The sequence below is a fragment of the Plenodomus lingam genome, assembly GCF_022343315.1.
Source record: "Plenodomus lingam strain CAN1 chromosome Unknown scaffold_20, whole genome shotgun sequence".
NCBI lineage: Eukaryota > Fungi > Ascomycota > Dothideomycetes > Pleosporales > Leptosphaeriaceae > Plenodomus > Plenodomus lingam.
This window is the reverse complement of record NW_027093974.1, coordinates 2,673,104-2,700,979: the sequence shown is the minus strand read 5'-3', so window position 1 is coordinate 2,700,979 and position 27,876 is coordinate 2,673,104. Positions and strand designations below refer to the sequence as shown.

General features: G+C 51.2%; 10 protein-coding genes across 10 annotated transcripts; 6 read left to right on the top strand and 4 right to left on the bottom strand.

The window, feature by feature from the left end:
* Window positions 1–585: 585 nt before the first annotated feature.
* IAQ61_011960 (uncharacterized protein) lies at window positions 586–2,268 on the bottom strand (the record flags this gene model as incomplete). Its single annotated transcript, XM_003844499.2, has 2 exons — window positions 2,100–2,268; window positions 586–2,038 (listed from the first exon to the last, which is right to left on the bottom strand). The coding sequence occupies exons 1-2, from the start codon at window positions 2,117–2,119 to the stop codon at window positions 586–588; spliced, it is 1,473 nt and encodes a 490-aa protein (XP_003844547.2). The 5' UTR covers window positions 2,120–2,268.
* A 189-nt stretch (window positions 2,269–2,457) lies between these two features.
* Window positions 2,458–4,597, top strand: IAQ61_011959 (uncharacterized protein; the record flags this gene model as incomplete). Its single annotated transcript, XM_003844498.2, has 2 exons — window positions 2,458–2,598; window positions 2,681–4,597. 2 exons carry the CDS (start codon window positions 2,458–2,460, stop codon window positions 4,595–4,597), a joined length of 2,058 nt encoding a protein of 685 aa, XP_003844546.1.
* A 629-nt stretch (window positions 4,598–5,226) lies between these two features.
* Window positions 5,227–5,801, bottom strand: IAQ61_011958 (uncharacterized protein; the record flags this gene model as incomplete). The annotated part of the gene is made up of 2 exons (XM_003844497.1): window positions 5,227–5,705; window positions 5,765–5,801. The coding sequence occupies 2 exons, from the start codon at window positions 5,799–5,801 to the stop codon at window positions 5,227–5,229; spliced, it is 516 nt and encodes a 171-aa protein (XP_003844545.1).
* A 30-nt stretch (window positions 5,802–5,831) lies between these two features.
* On the top strand, window positions 5,832–6,227 carry IAQ61_011957 (uncharacterized protein; the record flags this gene model as incomplete). Its single annotated transcript, XM_066099418.1, has 1 exon — window positions 5,832–6,227. One exon carries the CDS (start codon window positions 5,832–5,834, stop codon window positions 6,225–6,227), a length of 396 nt encoding a protein of 131 aa, XP_065950937.1.
* A 661-nt stretch (window positions 6,228–6,888) lies between these two features.
* Window positions 6,889–9,681, top strand: IAQ61_011956 (uncharacterized protein; the record flags this gene model as incomplete). The annotated part of the gene is made up of 7 exons (XM_003844496.2): window positions 6,889–7,016; window positions 7,130–7,199; window positions 7,257–7,406; window positions 7,536–7,920; window positions 7,971–8,383; window positions 8,432–8,569; window positions 8,653–9,681. 7 exons carry the CDS (start codon window positions 6,889–6,891, stop codon window positions 9,679–9,681), a joined length of 2,313 nt encoding a protein of 770 aa, XP_003844544.2.
* Window positions 9,682–10,280: 599 nt separating this feature from the next.
* IAQ61_011955 (uncharacterized protein) lies at window positions 10,281–11,930 on the top strand (the record flags this gene model as incomplete). Its single annotated transcript, XM_003844495.2, has 4 exons — window positions 10,281–10,412; window positions 10,482–10,730; window positions 10,785–10,997; window positions 11,091–11,930. 4 exons carry the CDS (start codon window positions 10,281–10,283, stop codon window positions 11,928–11,930), a joined length of 1,434 nt encoding a protein of 477 aa, XP_003844543.2.
* A 143-nt stretch (window positions 11,931–12,073) lies between these two features.
* IAQ61_011954 (uncharacterized protein) lies at window positions 12,074–15,205 on the bottom strand (the record flags this gene model as incomplete). The annotated part of the gene is made up of 1 exon (XM_003844494.2): window positions 12,074–15,205. One exon carries the CDS (start codon window positions 15,203–15,205, stop codon window positions 12,074–12,076), a length of 3,132 nt encoding a protein of 1,043 aa, XP_003844542.2.
* Window positions 15,206–16,326: 1,121 nt separating this feature from the next.
* IAQ61_011953 (uncharacterized protein) lies at window positions 16,327–17,847 on the bottom strand (the record flags this gene model as incomplete). The annotated part of the gene is made up of 1 exon (XM_066099417.1): window positions 16,327–17,847. One exon carries the CDS (start codon window positions 17,845–17,847, stop codon window positions 16,327–16,329), a length of 1,521 nt encoding a protein of 506 aa, XP_065950936.1.
* Window positions 17,848–21,845: 3,998 nt separating this feature from the next.
* Window positions 21,846–22,961, top strand: IAQ61_011952 (uncharacterized protein; the record flags this gene model as incomplete). Its single annotated transcript, XM_003844490.2, has 1 exon — window positions 21,846–22,961. The coding sequence occupies one exon, from the start codon at window positions 21,846–21,848 to the stop codon at window positions 22,959–22,961; it is 1,116 nt and encodes a 371-aa protein (XP_003844538.2).
* Window positions 22,962–23,478: 517 nt separating this feature from the next.
* Window positions 23,479–25,301, top strand: IAQ61_011951 (uncharacterized protein; the record flags this gene model as incomplete). The annotated part of the gene is made up of 2 exons (XM_066099416.1): window positions 23,479–24,091; window positions 24,146–25,301. 2 exons carry the CDS (start codon window positions 23,479–23,481, stop codon window positions 24,937–24,939), a joined length of 1,407 nt encoding a protein of 468 aa, XP_065950935.1. The 3' UTR covers window positions 24,940–25,301.
* Window positions 25,302–27,876: the final 2,575 nt, after the last annotated feature.

The window sequence follows — 27,876 nt, the reverse complement described above, 5'->3', positions numbered from 1 at the left end:
CAGCATGCTAGCCTTCGTCAGCATGTTACCAACTTTGTGGGTGCTAGTTGCTCCTCTACTTCCTTCGTCTCGGTCCTTCATCTATGCGTGATCCTGTTAGGTTCGCTGACACCACCGCACATGCCAGTGCATGCGAGTCTGAGTAGATTGGAAGCTCAGAGCTACCCGTGGCTGATTCATACAATCGCGTGGTCACTGATGGTGTTGTGGTATGTGGTTGCATCGAACGGGCATGGCCGAGCCATATGACCGAAGCCGCCCCCGGGATGATGCCTCACGAGGACGCAGGGTCGGGCCTTTTCTATTCGTTTACTAGAAGATCCTATGCTTGTAAAACAAGGCGAGGCGAAGCTTTGCAGATTATATTGACCAAGAGTAGTTTGCAGGGCTACCACCGCGAGTACTTTTCGGTTATGGCAGATCTTGTGAGAATATCCTGCATTGCTCTTGGTCTATCCGGAGGTATTGTAAACGCCAGAAGGCCCATGCACCATACCATTCATTCGTCATAATACGCTCCGGGAACCTTTTTTAATCCTTGTGAACGCCGAATAATGCACAAATGTATCCCGCCGAATTGGTCGTCTAAGCAGCTTGCTGCGCCTTTGTCCGTGCACTAACCCTCGCAGGTCCCAACCCGTTCCTCACCTCATCCAATTGCTCCATTGGGCTCAGCTGCTTCCCCTTCTTCACCCTTCTCTTACCCTGGACATGGTGGTTGCCTAGAAAATCGTCCATGATGCTATCAAAGTCGCTTCGTAATGGTGGTGCCTCGCTGCTACTCCATTGGCTCATACCCGTCATGCCAGACATCTTGCTGAGGCCGGACATTTTACTCATACCTGAGATCATGGAGCTATCATCTGGGAAGTCAAAGTCGCCATTATCAGCATACTCTTCTTCAATCTTATCGAAGCGTTGGTCAAGTAGTGTGAGACCCTCTGTACGATGCAGTGCAGAAGATGACATGGAGTAGCCAGAGGTCGAGGTCATGGCACCCTTGCGCTTCTTCTTCCGGCCGCCTGCTGTTAGGGCAGATGCACCGGTCATGATCGAGGACTGCATGTCTGAGGGTGCAGTTGGGCGAGGTGCCTTGGCTGCTTTGACATCGTTCTTAAACTTCTTGAATTCGTCGAGGTATGCGAGATCTCCTGCCTGAGCGGGCGCTGGGGCCTCATCAGGGGCGGGCAGGGATGAAGGATCTGTTGGCTGTGCGGGTGTGGGCTTCTTGGGATTGGGTGAGGAAGCTTTGACAGTGTCGTCTGATTCCCAGCCGGCGTCATCATCGTCGAGGAAGCGATCCATTGTGTCTCGCTGGTCCTCTCCCTCGAATCCATCATATCCCCACTCACGTTGATCGACCTCGTAGCCGTCTGCTGCGAGTTCAGCGAAGATGTCGTCTTCATCGTCGACGTAGGCTTCGTCCTCCAACGCCTCAAGGACTTCGCGTAGACGGGGATCCATGTCTGGTTGGAAGCCCGCGATGGCGTCTGGCACGTTCTGTTGGTCCTGGTATGTAGTCTTTCGTACGAACTCTGATGGGGCCATGTCTTCTCCAAACAAGTCGCTGACACTGCTGATATTGCTGCTGACACTGAGATCTGCGTTACTCTGCCTGTCTTGCAGCGATGTATCCCGCAGCATATCTGCGAGGTCCACTTTGTTTTTGCCCTTCTTCTTCTCGCTCGGCGCTTCGACAAAGTAGGCCTCTCCCCCGCCCGTACCCAAGTCCCGCATATGCTGCATGTAATCGTACTCAGTGTCGTCATAGTAGACGCCATAGTTGGCGGCTTCCCCCTCGTTCTTTCGCACTTGTGCTCCATATTCGCTTTCTAACTCTCGCCGCGACTTGATCTTGCTCCTTCCTGTGGCGGCCGAGTACTGTGAAGCACGTGAACTGCCCGCCGCCTCAGAGTCCTCGCGCTGGTTTGGTGCACTGGTCTCGGCGAAGACCATCTGAGGGGCATCTTCATCGTGAATTCGGGGGTCATTTTGGGCGCGGTGGACGAGGCGGAAGTTGGTCGCTGTCTTCTTGTCGCTGCGCACGATTAACGTTGGCGGGGTACTCGACGCAATACGATTAGAGTACCACCACTCACATGAACTTTCGGCGAGGCATTTTTGATTAGGCGAGAATAGGGCGGTAGAGGGTGGAAAAAGGCGTGAAGGAAGTGGCAACGATTGTACCTGGAAGTCTGGGGAAGACGCGGCGCGGACAAAGGTCTCGGAGACGTCCAGAAAAATAAATTTAGGCGAGGGACCAGTGAATGACGTGGGGCGACTTCGGCTGGGCGGGCAACTTTTACTTTTCACACCCATTCACGCCCCTCATATACCCCTCACACCCTCACACCCCTCAAAAGGGACCACAAGGGAATATACCAGCGAGATACATATACACACCGATACTGGAATACTACTGTTACCACAAGATACCTTAGCCACTACACCGCAAACATGGTGCTCGCAAAATCGAAAAAGGCCGTTGGCCTCGGAAACAGTCTCATGAATGACAGGTTTGGCAAAGGCAAAGGTGCCGACATGAGGAGGGGCAACTTCCAGGCCGGTATTGAGAGGACAGGACAGAACGGCGAGAAGGTGTGTACAATGCGCATACTTACGGTCGCATGTGCGCGCGACATCACGGTGAAATGCTGGTTGCTAATAACAAGCCCTACAGTACATTATCAACGAGAAGAAGGACGCTGCATGGGTAAAGATGCGCTCCGTCACCGAACAGGGCGCCCTCGACGACTTTCTTTCCACTGCAGAGCTGGCTGGTACCGACTTTACCGCTGAGAAGATGAACAACGTCAAGATCATCCACAAGGACCAGAAAAACCCCTACCTTCTCTCGGCAACGGAGGAGCGCAACGTCACCCGCAAACACAAAGAGAACAAGAACCGTCTTACAGTCCCGCGGCGACCAAAGTGGGATGAAAAGACGACACCACAGGAACTAGACACCATGGAGCGCGAGTCGCTGCTTCAATGGCGGAGAGGCTTGGCTGAACTGCAAGAAAACAACGACTTGCTCATGACTCCCTTCGAGCGCAATCTCGAAGTCTGGAGGCAGTTGTGGCGAGTGATTGAGCGCTCGGATCTTGTTGTGCAGATTGTTGATGCACGAAACCCACTCATGTTCCGATCTGAGGACTTGGAGGATTACGTCAAGGAGGTCGACCCAAGGAAGAACAACTTGTTGTTGGTGAACAAAGCCGATATGATGACGCTTGGCCAGCGCCGCGCATGGGCTGACTACTTCGAATCAGCGGGCATCAACTACAAGTTCTTCTCGGCCGAGTTGGCTAAAGAAATGAACGAGGCCAGGGCTTTAGCAGAAGGACACGATTTGGAGGACTCAGTTGACACAGACGAGTCGGGTGAGTTCTCGGGTGAAGAGGACGCTGAGGCGGAGGAGGTTGATTCGGAAGAAGACACTGATGACTCAGAAGATGAAGCCCTTGCAAAAGAAGCCAGGAAAATTCGTCTTCAAGGCGAGAAAGGGAAGAATGCGCAACCGGTCGATGCAGAGACGGTCGCTGTGAGTGACCAAAGCGAGCCTCTCCCAGACGAGGATGAGCGTGTGCGCATATTGACTACCGAAGACCTCGAAGCGCTATTCCTTGAACACTCGCCAGACGTCGACACAGGGCCTAATGGAGAGCCTCGCAAGACATCCATCGGTCTCGTCGGATACCCCAACGTCGGAAAGTCGTCCACCATCAACGCCCTTATCGGGGCAAAGAAGGTGTCAGTCTCAGCAACCCCTGGAAAGACCAAGCACTTCCAGACTATTCATTTGAGTGAGAAGGTCGTCCTCTGTGATTGCCCCGGTCTAGTCTTCCCCAACTTTGCCACCACGAAAGCCGAGCTCGTCTGTGCAGGTGTCCTCCCTATTGACCAACTGCGCGAGTACACCGGTCCTGCCGGCCTCGTCGCCCGCCGCATCCCCCAACCCTTCCTTGAAGCCCTCTACGGCATGAAGATTCACCCGCGCCCCTTGGAAGAAGGCGGGACCGGGATCCTGACTTCGGAAGAAATTCTGCGTGCATACGCCATTGCCCGAGGCTTCTCAACACAAGGTCTCGGCCAGCCTGATGAGTCGCGAGCGGCGCGCTACATTCTCAAAGACTACGTCAAGGGCAAGATCCTCTTCTGCCATCCTCCCCCCGTTGATCCACCACTGGACCCCAAACTCTTCAATCGCGAACTCTACGACGTCAACCACCTCCCCGCCAAACGACGCCACCACCCTCTTGCCCGCCTTCCTGGTTCGACATCGCTCGCTGGCCCTGACGAGGACGAGTCGCTCATGACCGACGACCTCGACATTGGTGGTGGTGTTCCCGTGCAAGGTGAGAAGACGCAGATGATGGATAAACGCTTCTTCGGTCCCGGCCAGGGTATGGCGCGGGTCAATGTGCCGTTCCACCACAAATACAGTGAGCAGGGCAAGCAGCTCAGCGGTCGGAAACTCAAGCAAATGACGGCGTTGGAGAGGGATGTAGATGTCGCCGAGCTGAATACGAATAGCAAGAAGCATTTCAAGGCGAATAAGAAGAAGGCTAAAAAGGTCAGGACTGAATATGTCTAGATTTTCCTTTGCTGGTGCGGGGTTGTTGGGGGGCTTTCTATGGGCGGAGCACAGTTGGAAAATGGCGAACAGGTTCGCTTTGATGGCTTTGATGGCTTTTATGAATGGGGCTCATGGATCCTGCATAGAAATGGAGTTTCTGTCTGGTTCTTGTCTATGCGCAACGTGCATCTTTGAATTCGCTGTGAGCATGCTATGCTGGAAGGGAGGCTGCTTGCTGCTAACGAGCAGTAATCTACGTGATGTCTACTTTGTATGGTACTAAATGGATGGGCGCAGTAGAGTGATGCTTGACTGTCTGTTTGGCCCGTCCGCAATTGGCTTTTCATGGGGAAGCCCCTCGTGGGTTGCCCGACAAGCGGATTTGACGCTTGAGTGTGAGCCATCGCCATCTGTGTAGTTGTGAAACTGGGCGTTGAGGTGGTGGCGGCAACGACGACGTTCTTTGCAGCGCTAGGTGGAGAGGTATGATCTTAGCAGCCACATGACAGCTCATTGTCATGCTTGTACCAAACTGCGAACCAATGAGCACGCGAGGGTTGCCGTGGTGAGGATCACAGGCTCTTCTTTTGCCATTACAGCATGCTCTTCATCCCATGATTGATTTCCCGCCGTCTCCGTGACCTTGTTCACACTGGCAGCACGGCTGTGATGAAAGCTTCCAGACCCCTCTCGAACAGCTCATTGGCGACTCCAATGCCCCCAGGATGTTCCGTCGGGGCCAATGGGTTCTTCACAACATACTCGACATAGAGATTTGCCCAGATCTGATGGAGGTACTGGCGCAGATTGATGACCTTTGTATCCGTGAGCATGACAAACTTCATGCGCGTGGGGGTCTCGTAGTAATGCAATTTGTATTCGCCGGTGCGGTAGGAGAGAAAGGTGTCGTCTGCGCCGCCGAGCTTGGTGACGAGGTTGCGCAGCGAGAAGACGAGGCCAAAGACGAGCTTCTCGTCGTCGCCGTGGGAGAGTGGTTTGCGGGTGGTTGCAGGCGCGTCGCCGTTGTTGCTGGTGATGCTGGACCCTGATTGTGGACGCGCGGGCGTCTTGGAGGAGCTCGACGAGGCAGGGCGCGGGGTCCAGCGCCGCGAGTAGATGCACTCGGCTGCAAAGGTGTTGTGCGTTAGATTGGCCATTGGGGGTGGGCGCAATGGGGCGACTTACTGTGGCGATCGAATATGTAGAAGCTGTAGAGCACCATGGCGCGGACGAGGGTGGGTGGGAGTAGGTAATGGTAATGGCGTCAGAGGGGGGTTTAGGCAAGACGTCAATCGTGGGATTCAGAGTGGGAGAGAAAGATACTCTAGACGCAGGCCAGTGCACATGCGTGGTAAGTACCGGTACCGGGCAAAGTGGCCGTGCGAATGGGGCGGGGGAGGACAAGACTGTTCCACTTCAACGTCAGAATTATGGGTGGTTGTCAGATGCAATGATGCAAGGGGGGAGGGAGATTCAGGCAGCCGGAATGACTTCAGATGGAGGCAATTCCAGGCTGTCCCGAGACTCCAAAAAGGTGGTGTGCACTGGGGGGGTTGTCGGGTTGTGGAGAAGGCAGGCAGGGATGGGCTGCTTGATTGGATCTGGCCGGTTGACTTCTTCAATGGACTTTGGCGATGATCCAGGCTGATGATGGACTCTGTCTGTACCTGTGCTATGCTAGGGTCTGTACATAGGGACTAGATGCATGTCAACTGGTTGGGAGAGGATCATGGCCAAGGCCCAGGGTGTTGGCCGTCTTCAGCTGCATCATTTGCGTGATTGAGAGTGATTTGATTGAACGATTGATTCTGATTGAATGACTGGTTGATTGATTGATTGATTGACTGACTGACTGACTGACTGACTGACTAACTGACTGACTGAATGAAAGAATGACTGATCGCTCGATGGATTGATATACCACCATATCCTTCCTCCACCCTTCCCCACATACACACACACACACATATATATATATCCTCGCTCGACCTTTTCAGCCGTCCAGCAGCAGAGAAGCAGAAGAAGATGTAAGGCGCTCGCTGGCCATCGCTCTTTCGACGTTGCAGCAGCTCCAACACAGATAGGGAGGTGAACTTTGCACGCCCAAAGCGTTTCCCCCTCCCCATAAGTACCCTCTTCTTTGCTAGGTCGCTTGCTGTCCTGTCCCCAGGCCCACTCGCTCAGCAGCAGCAGCAACAGCAGCAGCCTTACATATCACTACCTAGGTCCTGACCTAACTAATCTACCTCACCCTGCCCTGCCCTGTCCTGCCCTGCCCTGCCCTGCCTCTGCCTCTGCCTCGCCCAGCCATGTCGCAGTCTCCTACCACCGACGCCAAACACCAAGCCGACCACGAATTGCGCTTCTACACCTCGCAACCCACCTTGGACGTTCCTACCGTTGGAGACGACGGACGCCCACAGCCCGTAAAGTACATGTGCGTGCAGCCACCCCTCCCCCCCTCCCCCAAGTTACGTCAACAATGCCACAACACGCTACCCCGCCAAGGTGCTGAGGGTCTTTTTGCTCATGCTTACCTATAATCAACAGGTCAACGCCCGCCTACCAAAGCCCACTACGACATCACCGGCGAGCTGCCTCGTCGACTAGACGCGTCAAGGTGCATTGAACATGACGTCGTCCATCCTCCAAAGCCCACCTGCTGATGGCCCTGCAGGAAACCTTCAATGCCCGGTCCGAATACAGCAACAGTGAAGATGATGGTAGCGCACAACACCGCATCAACCAGTACTGGGTGAAACAGGAGATTGGCCGTGGCTCGTTTGGTGCTGTCCACCTTGCTGAAGACCAATATGGGCAGGAATATGTGAGTCATCTACATCTCATTCCCAGCCTGCTGCACTTTACACATGGCACTGTCCCCAGTCGACAAATGCGCATAGCATAGACTTGTGAGCATAGACTTGTGATGTCGCTGACCGATTCGATCCCGCAGGCTGTCAAGGAGTTCTCCAAGTCCCGGCTGCGGAAGCGGGCACAATCCAATCTTCTACGTCGACCGGCCGCCGCCAGACGCATACGTGCCCTGCCTGCGGGCATCGGCTTCAACTCGCCCCTGCATCGACATTCGACCACCGAGGAGAACAACGCGTTTGAGCTCATCAAGGAAGAAATCGCAATCATGAAGAAGCTGAACCACCCCAACCTCGTCACATTGATCGAAGTGCTCGACGACCCCGAAGAAGACTCGCTATACATGGTCATGGAAATGTGCAAAAAGGGCGTCGTCATGCAGGTTGGGCTGGAAGAACGTGCCGATCCGTACAGCGAAGAACAGTGTCGGTGCTGGTTCCGCGACATGATATTAGGCCTCGAATATCGTATGTTGCTCACCAAGCTTTTCCCATGGCCTTTGACTCATGCTTGGTAGTTCATGCCCAGGGGATTATCCACCGAGATATCAAGCCCGATAATTGCCTGGTCACCGGGGATGATGTACTCAAGATTGTTGACTTTGGCGTATCGGAAATGTTCGACAAGGAAGGTGAGATGAAGACGGCCAAGTCCGCTGGATCTCCCGCATTCATGCCACCTGAATTGTGTGTCGCCAAACATGGACATGTATCTGGAAGGGCGGCCGATATCTGGTCAATGGGCTGCACCCTGTACTGCCTGCGATTTGGCAGGATACCGTTCGAGCGCACTGGCATGATTGAGCTGTACGAATCCATCCGGTCGGACCCTCTCGAGTTTGACTCGGACTGCAATGAGGAACTCAAGGATCTATTGCAAAAGCTTATGGAGAAAGATCCAAAGAAACGCATCACTATGGAAGAGATTAGAGTCAGTACCCATCATTCACCTGTACCACATATAGCTGACATTTTGGAGGAACACCCGTGGGTCACGCGACAAGGGACAGATCCTCTGCTCCCAAAGTCAGAGAATGTTTCTTCCATCATTGAGCCGCCTACGGATGAAGAGGTCAATGCTGCCATTACCGGGAATATGGGCCATCTGGTGACAGTGGTAAGCTTTTTGTTCTATAATCGTTTTTTGTCGAGATATCTTTCGTCACAATCGATGAGTTCGAAACACTGATGGCAGCTCAGGTTCGTGCTGTCAAACGTTTCAAGCAATTGCTATTCAGGAGACGACCAGAGCGTATCGAGAGTATACTAGGTAGTGCGTCTCGCATAGTACAGCCTCCACTGTCTATGCGGCCGTCAATGATGCGCAAGTCAAAATCACAAGATACGCACGATCGCCGTCCCGTGGAAAGTGCACTCAGCACCGAGGGCGTTCATCATGAGGTTAAAGTCGACGACAAGGGTCGCAAATTACTGCATCATATGAATGATAAGACGTTTTCAAAGTCCAATTCTCGACAAGGACCCTCATTCACTCGACCGTCGGCCAAAAACCCTACAGCCAGCAGTCCGTCGATACAAATACCAACAACCCCCAAGGAGGGCAAGGTTGTACATGAAAACATGTCTATTCGACCAGCAATAACTCAACCGAGCATGTCAGGTACAGCTCCCTCATCGACCCCTACCACGCCCATTGGCAAGGGCCAAGCGCACGATCCCTTAGAAGACACCCTCTTCCTTAATATTGGCACTGGCGAAGACTGCGTCCCCGAGTCAGAAGAAACCTTTATCGTTTCTGAATCTCCTTCCAATGTCGACATGAATGTGTACGAGACGGCCTATGAAGAGGAGGTTCAACGCATCATCGCTCAACGCAAAGACCAATTCGCGAATCGTCGGCCCACACTCTACCTTACTCGCCGCGTCGAGGACGTCAAGTCTATCCGAGATAGTGACTGCGTCTTCGATGAAGGCCAGGACATTCGGACCAACTTGAAAGGCAGCTTTAAAAGCTTTGTCGCCCGGACCAAGGAGGATATCGAGGCAAGAGGGGAAATGCAGAAGCTTCAAGAAGGCAAGGAGGGCAAGCTTAGTAGAACCATGCGGAATGTCAGGGAAGCAAAGCGGCTTGTAGAGGAGGCGCGTGAGCGAGTCAAAACTGAAGAGCGGGAGCGTGACCGGGAAAGGAGCAGGAGTGCGACGCCTGTCCTGAGGCACAACAGCTCGGGCAGTGGACTGAGTAGGAGCGGGACGCCTGTTGGCAGTTGAGGGATGGTTGACTATTGATTTTGGAGTCTACAGGACGAATTGGGAAAGCCTGATAGTCCAAGGCTGTCTCTACCTGAGGCACTTGTGTTGTACACAAAGGACACTAGACTGTTTTGGAGCGAGGCGATAGGGCTCATCCTCGGAACTGGTGGCATAGAGCATACTGCGGACTGCGTCATGGATCTTGTTGTACACAAATGTGAGGCCATTATTTAGCGAAGCATATGAAGAAATGAAACGGGACGAGATGACAAAACAATGGAAGCATGAGGTTGGGTGCCGTCGCCCATTCGCCGCCAAGACGCTATTCACCCTCCCGAAGTTACCGCTTATGGGGGAGAAGCGACGTTCCTGTTGCGCCTGCCTCGCTACCTCGGCATCTTTCCCGCTGGGGGTTTATTTGCGGGGGAGACCTATGGCCGAAGCTCGCCTCCTCAGAACTCGCCCGCCTAAGGCGAGTCGCTCTTTTGTTCTTCTACTCCTATAACCCCAGACGAGTTTTCTTTCTGAATAACTACTAGAAATTCACTTTGGGATACCTGTTGCCTTCCAAGTTCAGATTCAATTTCAGATTCAATTTCCAACCTTGGGCCGTGAAGATGTCTGTCCCTTACGATCGTGCCTTCGATCTGCTCAGCAATAGCCAGAACGGCCATATTCCTGCTTCCCAGCGTATCCCCGTCATCGCGAGGCCGTTTGTTAGTGAGAGGGCGGCGAAGACTCTTGATATTGTAAGTGTAAATCATACCATTGGTGGCTTCTTATTCATCATGTCATGGCGTCTAACGGTACATAATCAGGTCGAGAAGTTCGTCGAAGAGGAATGCATTCCCGCGGATGCCGTCTACGTGCGCCAGATTGGCGAGACGACACAAGAGCGCTTCAGCTCGCACCCATCCATCATTGAGGACTTGAAGAAGCGTGCACAGGAATTGGGCTTGTGGAATATGTTCCTGCCCAAGGCTCATTTCAAGGAGGGTGCTGGGTTCAGCAATTTGGAGTATGGGCTCATGGCTGAGTACCTGGGCAAGTCAAGGACGGCTAGTGAGGTACGTTGTTGGAGTCTGCTGTATGTTCAGAGAGGGTCGCTAATGATGTGACAGGCTACCAACTGCGCTGCCCCGGATACGGGCAACATGGAAGTCATTGCCAAGTATGGCACCGAGGCTCAGAAGAGGCAATGGCTTGACCCTCTGCTCAAGGGCGAGATTCGCTCTGCCTTCTTGATGACAGAGCCTCAGGTTGCGTCTAGTGATGCTACCAACATTGAGATGACCATCAAGCGTGATGGCGACTCGTATGTTCTCAATGGACAGGTATGTCAACCCGTGTCACCCTCGAACAGCTCCACTACACCATCAGCTAGATTGCTGCTCCTCAACCACAACTAAGCTAACATTTCACTTCAGAAATGGTGGTCTTCAGGTATCGGTGACCCCCGCTGCAAGATCTTCATCGTACTGGGCAAGACGGACCCCAACAACTCGGACAAATACAAGCAACAATCCGTCATCCTCGTTCCCAACACTGCCCCAGGCATCACCATCCACCGCATGCTGTCCGTCATGGGTTTCGACGATGCACCCCACGGCCACGGCCACGTCACATTTACCAACGTGCGCGTGCCCGCCTCCAACATGGTCCTGGGCGAGGGCCGCGGCTTTGAGATCATCCAGGGCCGCCTAGGACCCGGCCGAATCCACCACGCCATGCGCAGCATCGGGTCGGCCGAGAAAGCACTAGAATGGTTCCTGGCGCGCATCAACGACGAGCGCAAGAAGCCGTTTGGCCAACTCCTCAACAAACACGGCATCATGCTCGAGCGCGTCGCCCGCTCCCGCATTGAAATCGACGCCGCCCGCCTCGCCGTCCTCAACGCCGCCATCCAAATCGACCAGACGTCGGCCAAGGGCGCGCTCAAGGAAATCGCAGAAGTCAAGGTGCTCGTCCCCGAGGTCAACCTCAAGGTCATTGACTGGGCCATTCAGGCCTATGGTGGCGCCGGTGTGTCTCAAGATACCCCTCTTGCAAACATGTACAGTTCTGGGCGCACCATGCGCATCGTCGATGGGCCGGATGAGGTGCATCTTTTGCAGTTGGGACGCAATGAGAATAAGAGGGGCCCCGCGCATAAAAAGCGCATCGAGGCGCAGCAGAAGAGGGGTGAGGAGTTGTGCAGACAGTATGGGATTGAGCCGAGGGATCCGCTGTATTTGAATCGTGTGAGTGGGAATGTGAGTAAGTTGTAGTCTAGAGGGAGAGAGCGAGAGGGAGAAAATACATCACCGCTTTGGTTTGGGATGGGATAGGATGTTTTGATATATATAAAAGGAAAAGAGAAATTTCATATTCGAGGTTACTCTCTTGCTTGGCTCCTCTGCCACTCTCAACCCTAAGAATCCTCATCTCCGTTCCTCTCGTCAAAACTGCTATACGCCCTTCTCAACGGACTCTTCTTGTCCGCCTGTGCCTGTCCCAACCGCTGTGCATTTCCCATCGCCTTGCCCTTGCCCTTTGCCTTTTTCTTGCCTTTATCTCTATCCCTCTCCCTCTCCCTATCCTCATCTTTCCCCACCGCCTCCCCCCTTCCCACCTGCGACCCGCCAACAGGGCCATCACTATGCCCACTCGCCCCTCTACCCTCCGCCTTCAACTCATCCATTGCGCGGTCCACCTCCTCCCACGAGGGCCGGCAGTCACGTGTACCATTGGGTGTCGCAGGCCCAGACTGCGTTTCCAGGACCTGAATGCGCGCAGCCTGGTCATCAGGATCAAGCTGAGGCTCAGGCTCAGGATCCGACAGATCCATGTCATTGTCAGCGTAGGCCCGCAGCGTCCTGTCGTGGAGGCGGGCATCGCGTGCACCCAGAGTAGCTGGCGTAGGCGGATTTGGCGAGCCGGGACTATATTCGTTGTGAAGGGGGCTGCGGGCGCCATCCGTGTCAGCGTCTGAGAGGGGGTGGGGGGCATCGCTTTGGTGGTCGCGATCGCTGAGGCCGGCCGAGGTGTCGCTGCGCCACATGTCTCTAAAGGTGCGGCGACGGCGGGCAAGTCCTGATTCGGGCTGGGGGCGGGACGGGGTGTCGAAGAGGCTGGTGTATTTGCTGCCTAGGTGTTGGACAATGGGTACATCGGTGGATGAGCCCAAGGTGCCGGAGCGGACGAAGAGGACGAGGCCGAGACAGACGAGGAGCAGGGTGGATTGTACGACGGCCATGCGTTTCTGCCAGACCAACTCGTCGGCCAATAGACTCAGTCTTGCTCCGATTTCCCCCATTTCATTCCTCTGCCTCTCCTTCATGCTCTCAAGCTCAATGACAGTACTCTGCCAAAGCTGATCGTACATGTTGCGGAAACTCTTCAGCTCGAGCATGACTGTGCTGTTTAAGTGATCAAGAAACTTCTCCGTCTTGGCGAGTTGCCGCTTCTCGACTTTGAGAAAGGCATCACGGAGGCTACGGGACTGTTCCTCAATGTATTGCAAGGAGAGTGTGCTATTAGCTTCGAGATAGAGGAGCCGTTTGTGGATGGACTTGAAAAACGATTCTTGGGTTGATGGGACGGCGCCGTTGGGCTGAGTAGAGGAACCGCGGGGCGGTGGTTGGATTGGTGGGCTTGCGCCAGTAGCATCACTTGCGGCTTTGGCTGGTTGGCTGTTGGATGGTGGAGAGCCTGTACCATTGCCAGTCGAGCTGCTGGGGCTGGAGCTTTGGGAGGCAGGGGGCGATGAGACAGCAGTGGCGGCATCTGAGGCGTGGCTTTGACTTTGTGTTGATATTTCTGAGCCTGTTGATGATTGTGGTGATGGTGTTGCTGGAACGCTGCTTCCGTGACTCGCCGAAGGGTCTGATTCACCACTTGTACCTCTCTGTTTGACTGCTGGAGAGGAAGAAACCGCGGCTGCGGTGTCAGAAGCTGCTTCTGTGAACTCAGTGACCGAAGCGACTGTTGTAGAACCAGATGGCATATCGTGTTCCTGGCCTTGCTGTGGGGTTTGACTTGGCACAGTTTCAGGGCCTGATGATGGCGTTGCTGTTGTTATACTCTCTGAGCTTGAAGTATCTTGAGAACCTGCAATGCCATCTTTCACAGCCTGAATGGGTATCTGGTCCGGTGGCAATGGTCCGCTATCCTCGGCCGGCTTCACAACATCCCTGCTTTCTGCCTCCAAGTCACCATCATCCTCAATGCCTCTTGCCTGCTCTTCCTCCTGCCTGAACTGCTCCATCATGGTCGTTCCATGTACACGAATCAAACTCAGAGGGCAGTAGAACTCGTTTCCATATTGGGTCAAGAACTCGACACGAAGGTAACGAGCCCAGATTTGCGGCTCAGTGATGAGAAAAGGTTGAATGTCGCGCGAATTTCGCGCTTCAAAAGTCCCCAATGTCCGCCATCGTTCAAGCTTGACTGGATAGCGATCAGAGACGCTGACTCTAAAGTGGCGGAACATGGAGGAGAAGAACTCATAGTTTGCCAGGACGATTGTGTCAACCAGGATATCGTCACACAGTTCCACGATGAGGAACTTGTTATCAGCGGAACACTCGTTGAGCATGTAGCTGTCTTTATTCTCCACGAGGATGGATGTCGCGCTCTTGGCTTGCTTGTTGGTCTTGAGAACAGTGGCTGCACAGTCAAAGGAAGCGTAGTTGAAGCGCTCTTTGCAGGTCTTGCCCGCATCCTTGCTCAGAGCCCACGAGCTGGGTGCAGCTATGCCCTCTTCTCCGGTCGCCTTGGCCATTCCTGGCTCCTGTGTCCCTTCCTGCCGACTTTGATTTGATGTCTCTTTCTTATCCCCGGGATTTCCAAAGCCGCTGAAGTCGAGCTCTATTTCTCCTTCGTCGCCCAGCGAGTCGAGAGCGTTCACATTGACAGGCCGTCTGCGCGCTTGCTCGCCTGATGGAGCAGTCCGACCTTGCCCGACATTTTCAGGTGACTGCCCGACCCGCTCGAGATTCTTCTTCTTCCACTCCTCAAAGGATAGGAAACTGGCATTGTCAAAGGGCGAGTCCGTCTCCACCTCTACTCCAGAGTCGCCCGCTGTGCCGCTTGGTGTCCCGTGTGCATGAGCAGCAATGAGCGAGATGGCACTGCTGAGTTTATCATCCAACTGGCTCTCTGCTTCCGGCCTTGGCTCGCCTGTGTTTGTCGGAGCATTCGTGGTAGGTTGTGATTGTGCCTCGCCCGTCGTGATATGCGTAGAGGCAGTCTCGCTGGGAGCCGACCAACTCGTTTTGGCGCACTGCTGCGGCAGTGTATGTGTAATATAGTTTATTGTGCGGGCCGGGCATTGTGCGTCGCTGTTGCTGTATCTGCGTGGGGCGGGTGATGGCGCCTGTGACGGCAAAGGTACAGTCGCCGTGGCCGCTGGGGATGAGGGTGTGGTGATACTCGAGGCTGCAGTAGCGGCTGAGATGGCATTCGAGGTTTCATTCGCTGCATGGCCGGTCACATACGTAGCTGAGCTGCAGACCAGCAGGAGGAGCGTCCATGTGCGGAGAGGAGCGCCAATCGTGGGCATCGCTTGGTCGCATTGCTTGCTCAAGCCTGGTTCACTACGAGTTGGGCCTGCCCAGTGTCGGATACAAGTTCCATGGACCAACCGCAAGAGGGGAAAGGCGAAAGATGCGGCGCCGTCTTGAACAGGCCCTTTTGAGGGAAAAGACACGTCTGTTGGATGGCCTGTTTCACCGGTCAGCTGAACAGCGAAAAGAGAGAAGCATGCGCAGGGCAGGGTCGCCTTGTGCAAGCGAAAGTTGAGCCATGACGTTGCCGCCAAGCCAGAGCCTCAAAAGTGACACGTTTTGGGAATTCATCTATTCTCACGGAAATGTTTCAGTGGACAGCTACACCTTTCGTCTGACCATCGGGCCATCGGGCCATCTGACCACCAAATGCTATGTCTTGTGAGGCTTACATGTGAAAAGCGTTGGTCTTGTCAGCATTGGCGCCAGACTCCATAACTATCCATAAAACCGATTTTTTTACTCAAAGTATATAGTGCAATACAGAACGCGGCACGCAGCACGCTCAGATACAAAATGCGTGCTAAGACATAAAATCGTTACAGGTCATCTTCCCCAAATGCTTCCCCATACGCGCATGTGTTTGCCCTTCCATCACACACACACACACACACAAGCGGAGAGGTCTACAGTCCGCCTCCAGGGAAACCGTCTTCCCAGACAAAAACCTCCCAGTCCCCCTTTACGCAATTCCATTGCCATCTAGACCTTGTCCATATCGCGACCGTGCTCCAGAGACTCCGTGCTGATAGGCCGTTGATGCAAGAAGAAACGCCGTACGAGAGTGCTAAAAGTGCCAATACCGTCATGTTTCGCTATGCTGTGGCATCAGCCGTAAGAGGGGTATGCCTTGCAAGGTATCGTCCAAATAATGTCGTACCGCAGGGAACCATGTAGAAAATAGGAGATGAAGCAAAAAAAAACTGTCGTATACATTGCCCAAGATAGATTAGGCCATCTAGGCCCAGCGTGTTGAGTGAGAATGTTAGGGTCCAACAGTGACTAATAAATGTCGGAGGCAGCCATGGACTGAGTAAAAATAGCCGTGTCCAGACAGCAGGTAGCACGCCGGCTTAGTCTTGAGGAGATCAAGATGAGCTTGTATCATGGCCAAAGATCAGAAGCCCTCGTTGCCAGCATGGCAGACTTTGGCTTCCGAAACCCATTCTGAAACGAGGACTTGGTGAGCTGTGAGGCGGCGTGTCGGATTGGGGTCGAGAATAGAGTAAATCACATTACGACACTGACGCTGTGGAGCCGTTAGAAGGACTCTTAACGGGCAGAGAATGTGGTCACTTACTCGTCTAAGAACTTCAATGGGTCGATAGCCTTCCTCTTCTTTACGATCCTCTAGGTAACGATCGAAGAATTCGTCTTCGCCCTTTTGAGCGACACGCCAAAGGTGACGCCCAGTCCTCATCGCCATGTAAATGATACCACAGGCCCAGACATCAACAGCGCGAGGGTCAAATTCTTTGTCAACATACTCTTCGGGGGCAATATAGGGAGCAGAGCCGCAAAGGCCGGCAGTCATATGGGCTTCCTTTTCCCAGGCCATACGGAAACACTCGCCGTTCCCAAAATCTGTGATCTTGATTGAACCGTGTGTGGTCAGGAGAAGGTTCTCTGGCTTCAGATCGCGATGCGCCACGCCCATTTCGTGCATGTATTCAACACCGCGCATGAGCTGCTTAAAAAAACAGTCGGCCTCGGAAACCTCGAGCTGACCAGCTGCAAGGACAAGCGTGTACAGATCACCGCCTGAACAGTACTCCATGACTTCGCAGTAGGTACCCTTCTCGTCCTGGAGCAGGTCAAGGGTAGTAATTACATTAGGGTGCTGCATCGACGACGAGATGCAGAACTCGGATGTGAGGCGCTTTTGGTAGCGCTTCGCAGACTCGCCAGGCCGTTGCTTGAATTCCTTGACGGCGTAGAGCTGCTCTCGTCTCGAGTCTTTGGGATCCTGCTTGTGGGCCACACGCACGATCCCAAAGGCTCCGCGTCCTACGACTTCCTGGCACTTGCCATATTTTTGGACTAACGTCTGTGGAAGGCTGTTGACTGCGCTCTTTTGCTCCGCAAGCTTTTCCTTCTCGTTGCGCATGACATCGACCCAGTTTGACATGAGGCTCAGCGGCTGGTCCTCGACATTCTCGCCCTTCTTTTTGCCCAGCATCAGAGACTGGAACATGTCGGAAAGCTTCTCTTGCCGCTTGGCTACCTTGAGATGGTGTTCGTGTGTGCCGTCCTCGTTGACCCAAAAGCGCTTGTAGGGTGCGACCAGATTGTCCTTTCTCGTCACTGAGCCCTGGCGCTGGGGCGGCGGACGACCGTTTGCTGTGGCGCCATTCACGGCCTTGACTTCTCCATTTCTCTCGGCGAGCGTTGCGGCTGTGGGCTCTTTGCGCCCCAGCATGGAACTCAGGCGCGACGTCATTGTGGGTTTCTTGGGCTTGAGCAGGGCTTCGGCCGCGGCTTGGACACTGCTGGCGCCGTGGTGCTGTACCGGCTGGGGAAGAGGGGTAGTGGCCTCGGGCTGCGAGTGCAGTGACGAGGCCGCGGAAGAAGGTGCTGAGGATGATGCGCCCGATTTGGCTACGGTGCTGGAGGGCACACTGCTTGCTGGGGCCGCCATGGTGGTTGCTTTGGTTTGCCGTGGATGGCGGCGAGGCTAGGCAGAGAGTGGATCGAAAATGGGAGATGAGGAGGCCGGTGGATTTTGGAGACGCGGGTGTCTCACGGGCAAGGAGCCCAGTCGGTTTTATTGTATGGCTCTCAAAACGGCGTATCGTCGTCTATGTTGGGTGGAGGAGACGAGGGTCGGAAGGTGAGCGTGAACGGACTTGATATGCGAAAACACGGTGACTACCTGAGCCAGCAACAGAGGCGGGCAGGCGCACACTCGGTGGAAGATGCTGACAAACGGCAGACACTGCCAATGTAAAGACTCGTTCTCGTAGGTAATAGTAGGCCTTTTGGATGGGAGCGCTGAGGGCGCACCTAGGGCAACAGAGACAGATCACTGCCACAAGGGGCGGTGGTTGTGTGGCTGTGCCTGCGCCGAGACTTTTTCCCTTGATTTTGGTGGGGGGCGAAGATATGGGTGGTGGCGGGCCAGTCGTAGGTACCTATCCGAAGAGCAACAGTTGAGGAAGAAAGAGAGAGAGAGAGAGGTTGACTATTGACGACTTGGACGACACACCAGCGACCAAAACCGGATGGTAGGAGTCTAATGATATTGCAATTGTGTGCGCCGGCGAGGGGAACTCTCTAGCACTTGCACTGCCCTCTTCCCAAACCCGGGTAGGCCAAGGTTTACGGCTAGCTCTGCGCGATTTGTTCCCAGTGTCAATTATTCAACAGTGGACGCTTACCGCGACCGACCGCTATTTCGCCAAGCTCATGACCATCACGGCACATGGAGCTTATAGTGACTGCTTTGTTTGCAAATTGCAACCTGTACTCGACGCCTAGCCGCTGACCTCGGCAACCGACAGCCCTTGAACGCACTCCCACGAGAGCACTGGGACATCCGACAATCGTCAGGCGCCTTGTTGTTGAACACAGCAAAGTAAAGCTGGCCTTGTCTACTAGTCTACCTGCGTATAGAGAGAGAGAGAAAGAGAAAGAGAAAGAGAAAGAGAGAGCGAGAGATTTGCGTTCTTCTCTGGCTGCCTATTGGCGACAATGGATCGTGTACCGAAAGCCAGGTCCTGCTACAGTGTACAAATGCCTTAGGTACCTAGGCACTCCCAGTTCCATGTCTGTACCCCATGGATGTACTAGCCTAGCATCCGAGGGACGCTGTAATCTCGGGACTGGGGTGAGGGTAATACGGTATGTATTGGGCTTGCATGGTCCCAGACATACTTTGGGTCCCTACTTCGGGGGCATGACGGCCAGCCATCAGGTCTCGCCATCTTCTGACTGGTTCCAAGACAGCGATAGCCATCGTGACGCAATTCTACCTCGACAATCCGCCAGCCCATCTGCAAGATGGAGGGGGACAGCACAGCACGCGCATCAACCCAGTTTGAGGGTCCCTCCAGTTCAAGACGACGTCACCTCGCAAGGTGGGACGGATGTCTGCAGTACGTTATGCTCGTTCAAGATGCTGCCGCAGCAAGCACCGCAACCGTTTGTCGAGCCGGGTGTGAGCTCTCAGGGTAAAAAAAAAAAGAAGAGAAAAAAAGAAAAGGGTCAGGTGCTTGGTAAGCATGTTTCAAGCCGTTGCCTAACCTCTTTTGGACGATTTCAGCAATGACTGCATTCGGGCTTTGGGAAGCTGTGGCAGAGTCACCGAAAGCTAAACAGGTACATGATGGTGCACGTGCTGGGTAGGGACATAGTTAGTAGTATGTATGGCTAGAGTATCTGTTACGTCGTTATTCTCCACCAGCAGGGATAGGTAAGTAATCCTATCCGTTCATACTACTAGGAGTAGATTGCGACACAGCCGTGGACCAACAACCAAGCGAGGGAAGGGGCAATGTCCCGCGCCCTCGTTGCCCCGCATTGCAGACAACCCCAAGAGGCGCTTCCGCATGCACACCGCATCTCAATCAATCTCATCACTGGATGGAACGTTTACTGCTCCATGAAGGAGGGAAGGTCAGCCCGTCTAGGAGTAGGGAGCGACGCGGTATCCTGGAATGTTGAATGTACCGTGACTACCGAATATCCACACGCCCACCCCAACCTTGGCTCGAGAGATACCTACTACGTACCTACCTACCATGACCGCATTCCACAACGGCCATTCAGCTAGGTAAAGGCCACCAAATTATAGTAGCACCAGCCATGCTTGGGCCGTTGTAGCGGTGATGAAGCATTGATCCAGATCCAGGTCAGCCATGTTGTCAGTGATGACTGGGATGGGTACACATCATGTACAGTAGAGTTGAACAGTTTGCCATTGGCTAATCACACATGGAAGCCCCCCCTCCCCCCAAGACAATACTCCTCTACCAGAGTACTCTAGTAGAGAGTACCGGCACAGACCAGGCCCCATGGATGTTGAGCTTGGAAATAACCGTTGTCGTCAACCTTACCTGCAATGTACCTACCATGCACTTTTGCTTCTTGGCCTTCATGTGATGGACCCGTACGCGTACGGGGGGGGATGGCAGCACCTTCTGCCTCCAAAGACACTGCAATGCGCTTGCTTCTTCCATCCGAGCGAGCCGTGAAGATCGGTAGCCTGGATGAACACACCACATTGTCGGCCCCTGCTCTGCATCATCATCATCATCATCATCATCATCATCACACAAAAGAAAGCGCGCAACTGCGTCATGGCTCATGATGGTACCTTTACCATATGCATATGGACATAGGTACTCTACCAGCAGCTAGGTAGAAAACATGCACAGCCGGTCGTCGCTTCTGTCTACTTGCAGAGCTGAGCTCGGCTTATCTGACTGACAGTCAAGTCATGCTAGAGTACTACTTAAATGCTGTCCAACTCTGCGGCGGCATGCAAGGTCCTTGATGGCTTACAGTAAACGGTCAGCATCCCCCCAACACAACATGACAGCTCCTCCCTCTCCCAGGATCCGCCTGCCGCCATGCATGAGACTGAGTGCAACGATACACGACAGCACTATCAATCATCTAGGAGTACCAAATCCAAGGCACAGACCTATGTACCATATTACTACGTTCCTATCGGCGAGCAGACCGCTAAGGGGTCAGAACGACAGAACCTGGGAGCTCGGATCAAGTTTCTCGCACGTTGGGGACAGTCTTTGTGAGCCTGGCCGCCGTCAGCAATACCAACGATTGGTCGACTTGCGAGTACGATGGCTCGGAACGGCCAGTTGCAGATCCCGCGCAGATACCCGCTCGCTTTCACAGAAAGGGCCTACAAGCAATACAATAGGTGCATATGTATTGTAGGTAGCTCGAGTACTATAGGGGATACTTGGTGAACGTTATAGGTGGGAGTTGCATGGCAGGTTCCATTGTAGGCTGCGATCAACGTGCCTACAACGGGAACTGGTATGCGAAATCCGATCCATCCTTTTGCCCGTGTCCTCCGCTTGCCCAGTGCTTAGATTGTGAATTGTCTGTGCACGCGTGGCCGACACAAGGCTGGTGTAGGTGAAGCAATTCGACAGAGTCCATGACACAGAGCATGCCTGTCAGATGATTCAGAAGGGGAGGGTGGTTCCAAGGCTGTCTTCTGCCCATGGACTTGACCAAGGATGCTGCCTCTTGTTATCGGCTCACTGGCTCATGGATAGGCCCGCTCCCCAATGGCCTGCATGTAAACAAGACAAACATGGGATCTGTCTTGAGCTATCTGGTCAGCATCCTCTCTTCGTGACTGGCAGATTGTCAATCAATCGCAAAACCATCTTCATCCGAACTTGGCTGCTTGTACAACTCTCAAATCCATCCTTGATTCCATCGTGCGCATCGAGGTGTCTTATCGATAAGCCCCGCGGCCTCGGCATCTCTGTCCCTTGGCGCGAACATGCGTTCACCAAATTGGCCATACCTAGTCGAACAGCCAAGTCCAATGACGCGATTGCAGACGCGAAGCACGCAACAACTGCCTGTTCTCCTGCACGCACCGAACACGGCACACTCGTTCGGCTGCCAGTTCATCTAATAAACTTGATAAACCATATGCCTCCCCAGAGCAGAGGTAGCCATGTGCCACCGGGCTTCCAGTCCAAATCAACCCCCAATCTCCCGACATTGCACTCTGTAGAGGCCGCGAGACGACAGCGAGAACATCATGATGCTGGCTACATTGCACCTGAACCCCCTTCTGCGCGCGGCCCCGAGCTGGGCCCTCGCTCGCCGGTACCCAACAGCGCTCTATCGGGAGCAGCGTCTGCCGAGGACAGCCAGGAGGAGGATCAAGACACCCTTGCCATAGACGAGTCTGAGTCTGAGAGTGAAGAGGGCGAAGAGACCAGTCCTCCTACCTCTCGACCCCTCTACACTTCACGCTCCCACACTCATCTCCCACAACACACGGCCACCGCGCTCTTCCCACCCTTCTATAATCGTCCGCCGACCCCTCTACCACCCTCGCCGTCCTTGACCTCGCTGCTTCGCCCACCGTTCGCCTCATCGAGACCCACAACACCCGAATCATCAGACGTCGAATCGCCTGCACAGGCAGGACAGCGTGCTCATGGCAGCAGCACACCTGGCGCCAACGCAGCGAACCTAGTCAACTCTGCACGTCTTGCCCCAACAGTTCCACGGGCGTCTCCCAAAGTACCAACCTACGAGTATTATGGCTTCGCGCTATACCTGGGAAGCTCCGCTGCCTTTCTCATGTACATTCTGTGGGCATATGTACCGGCTCCATTGCTGCACCAAATGGGCATCCACTACTACCCGAACAGATGGTGGGCCCTGGCCGTTCCCTGCTGGTTGGTAGTACTGGTCATCTACATCTACGTTGCTCTCGCAAGCTACAACACGCGCTATCTTACATTGCCCTTGAGCAGCTGCGAGAACCTAGTCGACGAATGCGCTCAGATCGCCGTGGTAGACAGGACCACTGGCCAAATTGTGCGCGACCCGGTCCTGGTCACCGACAAACTCCACGACAAGGATAAGGAAAAAGGTTCATCCGCCCTCCATCGTAGCGACTCGTTTTCAAGGTATCGATTTGAGGCGTCTGACGACGTGGATTGGAAAGGATTTTGGAGCACAGGTACCGACGCCGTCATGGACGTTCCAATCGGTGGGGTCTGCGAGATTCTGTACGCCAGCGAAGACTGACAGGCATGCACCGCATCGCACCGTCGTCATACTTGCACTTGTCTGATGCATTGAAATCATGGGAATAGATGATTCCACCCGTACGCTCATCTAGGGACAGCTGATCATGGTCATACCACCACCCAGACGCTCATCCAGTCACAGTTGACCCTGGCCGTAACACTCTACCCGCGAACGGAAAAGCTTGTCCCGCTGGTCTAACCCCACTTCATACTGCCCCTCCCGACTTTCGGAAAGCAGCTATGTTTGTCAGAGATGCCCCGCCAGATAGACGCCCTTCTCACGCGGGATTGGGCGAATTTGTGTTGCTATCAACAAGCGTCAAGTTTTCTACATTTCCTCGGCGCGGTGCTTCTGCGAGACCTGGGTATAAGAGGCTGGATGTCTCCGTAAATCAATGGATCCAAAAGTGGTTCCGCCTCTGTTTACTTCCGACCTTCGCCGTCGATTGTGAGTGATTGTAGCAATCCCGCACCCTCAATTCGCATTCAAAATCGCTGCAAGGCTCTCAATCGCAATGATGAGGTCCGCAGTCGCTCTTTCCGCTCTTTCCATGCTCGCTGGCACCGAGGCTGCTGAGACCGTTCTGGGGGCCTACATTTTCCACAGACATGGCGATCGAACACCCAAAGCACTCGCTCCCACCAACCTGACTGCTCTCGGCTACGAGCAGGTCTATACGTCCGGCTCGTACTACCGCTCGCGCTATCTAGAAGGCAGCTCTAAGATCAATGGTATCAACGAGGACATCGTCAAGCTCTCACAGCTTTCTGTGATGTCCCCCGTCGACAATGTCCTACAGAACTCAGCTACAGCTTTCTTGCAGGGGCTCTACCCTCCTGTTCAGACCGTGCAGACTCTTGGTAACGGTCAGAGTGTACAAGCACCCATGGACGGCTACCAATTGATCCCCGTCAACACGATTGAGACCGGTGCTGGTTCAGAGGACGCGGGCTGGCTGCAAGATGCTTCGAGCTGCCAAAATGCAAAGACCAGCTCGAACAACTACTTCAACAGCGAAGAGTACAATGCTATCGCATCCAGGACCAAGGACTTTTACTCCTCTCTTGTTCCTTCCATCAACAACGTGATCAGTGAAGATCAGGTCACTTACAAGAATGGCTATATCGGTAAGTAACTTGTTCCCCCTTACAAACGTCAACTGTTCATTAACCGTTTCATAGTCTACGATGTGCTCAATGTTGCCACGATCCACAACTCTTCTATCCCGAACAACGAAACCCTCACCGACTCGGCGCTCGTTGAGCTGCGCACTCTTGCAAATGCACATGAGTGGGGTCTCGCCTACAATGCCACCGACAATATTCGTGCAGTCGCAGGTATGCAACTTGCCGGAGAAATCCTGAAATACATGGAGGCCCTCATCTCTGGCAACGGTGCTCAGAAGTTGGGCATTCAATTTGGCCCCTATGCCACTTTCCTCTCTTTCTTCGGCCTTGTCGACCTCCCCAAGGTCAGCGACGACTTCACTGGCGTTGTCGACTACGCTAGCTCCATGTCTTTTGAACTCATCACTGAGGCTGACGTCTCGAACGGGTTCCCCAGTGAGAACGACCTGAGTATCCGCTTCCTGTTCCATAACGGTACCGCTTCCAATACCAGCGAGCCCACTGCATACCCTCTCTTTGGCGGCTCGTCTGAAACCGTGTCATGGGCAGACTTCCAGAACAGCTTGAACCAATTCGCCATCACCAACACCGAGCAGTGGTGCACCAAATGTGGTAACTCGACAGGCATTTGTGCTGCTTATGCCAGGGACAATATTTTTATCCAGAGCAGCAATGGTAGAGCAAATGGTATGAGCCCAACTGTTGGTGGTGTAATTGGTGCCTTTGTCACTTTGGCTGTTGTCCTAGGTTCTCTCGCGCTTTTCATGATGGTCGGCGGATTCAGGCTCATGAGTAAGAAGAAGATGGCAGAGGCCGTTCAGGCAAGCAGCATCGAGCCCAAGGCTTAGTCTTTGTATCTACCCCTCGACTCGACGTGCGCTGCGAAATTTCGGGTACAGTTGATTCCCAACCCTTGTTACGATGTCACTGGAATGGTGACTTGATATGGCTAACGGTGGTCCTCTTATTTTTAACGAAGAATATGAATGGAAGTCTTACTATATAGCGCGTCCGTTATCCAAATATTCTAGTAATCTTGCCATGTTCTGAGGTTATTGGGTGATTGTGCGCGGGCTATGGGCAGTTTGTTGCTCTATTGACAACATGGCGTAGCGAGGGCGCAGTTCATATGACCATGGAATTAGCGCTGCGTGAACTCGTATTTAGCATAGGGTTAGGCTATACCAAGCTCTACTAGCTAGCTAAGCAAGGTTAACTAAATATTATACTATAAGATTTTATAATATATTCTAAACCTATTCTAAATATATTCTATACTAGTAATACTATAAGCTACTATTACTATACCTATTACTAATATATCCCTTATATCCTATATAAGTAGATTAAAATATATTTAGAATATATTCTTAATAGGTTATAGAAGCACTATTAATAGTACCTTGCCCTTAGCTATATCCTAGATAATATTAGGGTATAGCCTATAGTTAGCCCTAATAGGGTAGTTAAGATAGAGAGTAGAGAGCGCTACTACTATACTAAGATTAATAATAAGGGCACCTTATATAGAGTAAGAATAGGTTCTAAATATATTCTAAATAGGTTCTAATATTCTTAGGCTATTCTAGGTACTAGGGGCACTTTATATACCTATACTAAAAAAGATTATAGGCTTAATATAGCTTACTATAAGGTTAGTAGGGTTAAGAAAACTAGCTAGCCCTTTATAAGGGAGGTTTATAAGATAAAGAGTAAATATATTATTAACCTATTCTTAACTTATTATACTAATATATATAGACTTCTATATAAAGATTATATATAATTACTAGAATATTTCTTACTATAAGTTATTTAGAATATATTTAAAACTTATTACTAACTTATTTTATAGAAGTTCTCTAAGCCTAGCTAGTAGCTACTATAGGCCCCCCTATAAATACTAATACCCTCCTAAATATAATTTAGAAGAAGACTTATACTAGCTATAATAGTAATAAAGTATAGCCTGCAAGAACCTATTAAAAATATATTACTAACTTATTATAGCTTAACTTTATTACTATATTTACCCTACTAAGGATTTAAGGTTATTAGGTTCCTTATACTATCTATACTTATAATTATCCTAGCTATAGTAAGTTATTTATAATATATTATTAACCTATTCCTAATATATTTTAAGACTATTACTTTAATACTAGTATAGACCTTGCTAATTCTTGCTAGAATACTACCTAGTTCTACTTGTGGTATGCTTTTATAGAGCCTAGGGAGGATAGGGAGGATAGAGAAGATACTAGAGAGGGGGAGGGAGATAATAATAGTAATAAGTAGGAATATATTAAGAATATATTAAGAATAGGTTCTAATAAATAATATATAATAGTATATAACCTAAAGGGGTAGTAGTAATTACTAAAATAAACTCTCTACTCTTCTCTTTTTTTTTTCTATCTACTAAAAGTATAGTACTATTTACTTTTATAGGGTCCTTTAATAGTATATAACTTTTTCTTTTTACTTTTATAAGTATTATAAAGCTCTAGTAGTCCCTTAGATTAAAGAAGAATCTAGTATTTATAAGTGTCTAGCTATAATATATTATTAATATATTCTAAATATATTTTAAAAGACTAGACTTATATCTCCTTTTTACTACTTTTACTAAATATTATTTATAGTATAAAGAGGAGCAACTATTTACTCCTCTTCTTTACTCTCTACTTCCTCTTTAGCCTCTACTCTAGCTACTACTTCTTATTATAGACTAGCTATCTTAGAGGGTTCTTAAACCTTAGAGGAGGCACTTAGTATAGTCTACTTTACTAGTAGAGAACGTATTATTAACGTGTTTAGAACACGTTCTTAAGTATTTACTATTAAGCTCCTATAGAAGATCCTTACTTCTATAATACCTTATATTATAATTCTGCTATAGTTTACTAGGGCTATTTAAACCTTAGGATAATACCTTTTAAGGTAGTAGATAAGATTACCTTTATTAAAGAAGCAACGCTAAAATAGTTATTAATATATTATAAACATGTTATAACTTATATATATATATACTCTATAAAGTTCCTATACCCCTAATCTAGCCTAAATAGCCTAGTAAAAAAGCTTACTAGGAAATACTATACACCCTTTATTTAGGTAGGATATTATAGGAGAGAATACCCTAGTATTAGATAGAAGTAACTTAAGCTTAATATATTACTAGTATAAATCCTACTTAGTATTAGAATAAGTTTATAACGTATTCCTAATATATTCTATTATATACTAACTTTAAAAGATCTTTATAGACTATATTAACTAGTTATATCTAATAATATTAGAAAAGATAGATAGTAAAATAGTATTAAACTCTTAAATATAAAAAGTTCTTATAGAGTATAAGAAGAAAGAAGAAGAAAAAGAAGAAGAAAGAATATATATTTATCTACTTATATATACTTATATAATAGACTAGAATATATTAAGAACTAGTTAGGAACTAGTTACTATATTTATAGACTAACCCTGCCTTATATAAAAAGTAGCTATCTCTTTCTTAAGTTTAAACTATACCTTTTATAATTTAAATAGTACCTTTTTCTATATAAGTTCTTCCTTATCTACCTCTAGCTTTTCTTTTCTCTCCTTTAGAGCCTAATTACTAAGAAGAGCCTTTTATTATAAAGTTTATAGTTATAGACTAATAATAAGTTAGGAATATATTATAAACGTGTTTTGTAAAGCATACCTTTAGGTTGCTATTAGTAAAGGAGAAGAGCCTAGTAGTAGAGAAGATAGAAAAGGGGCTAGTAAACTTCTTTCTA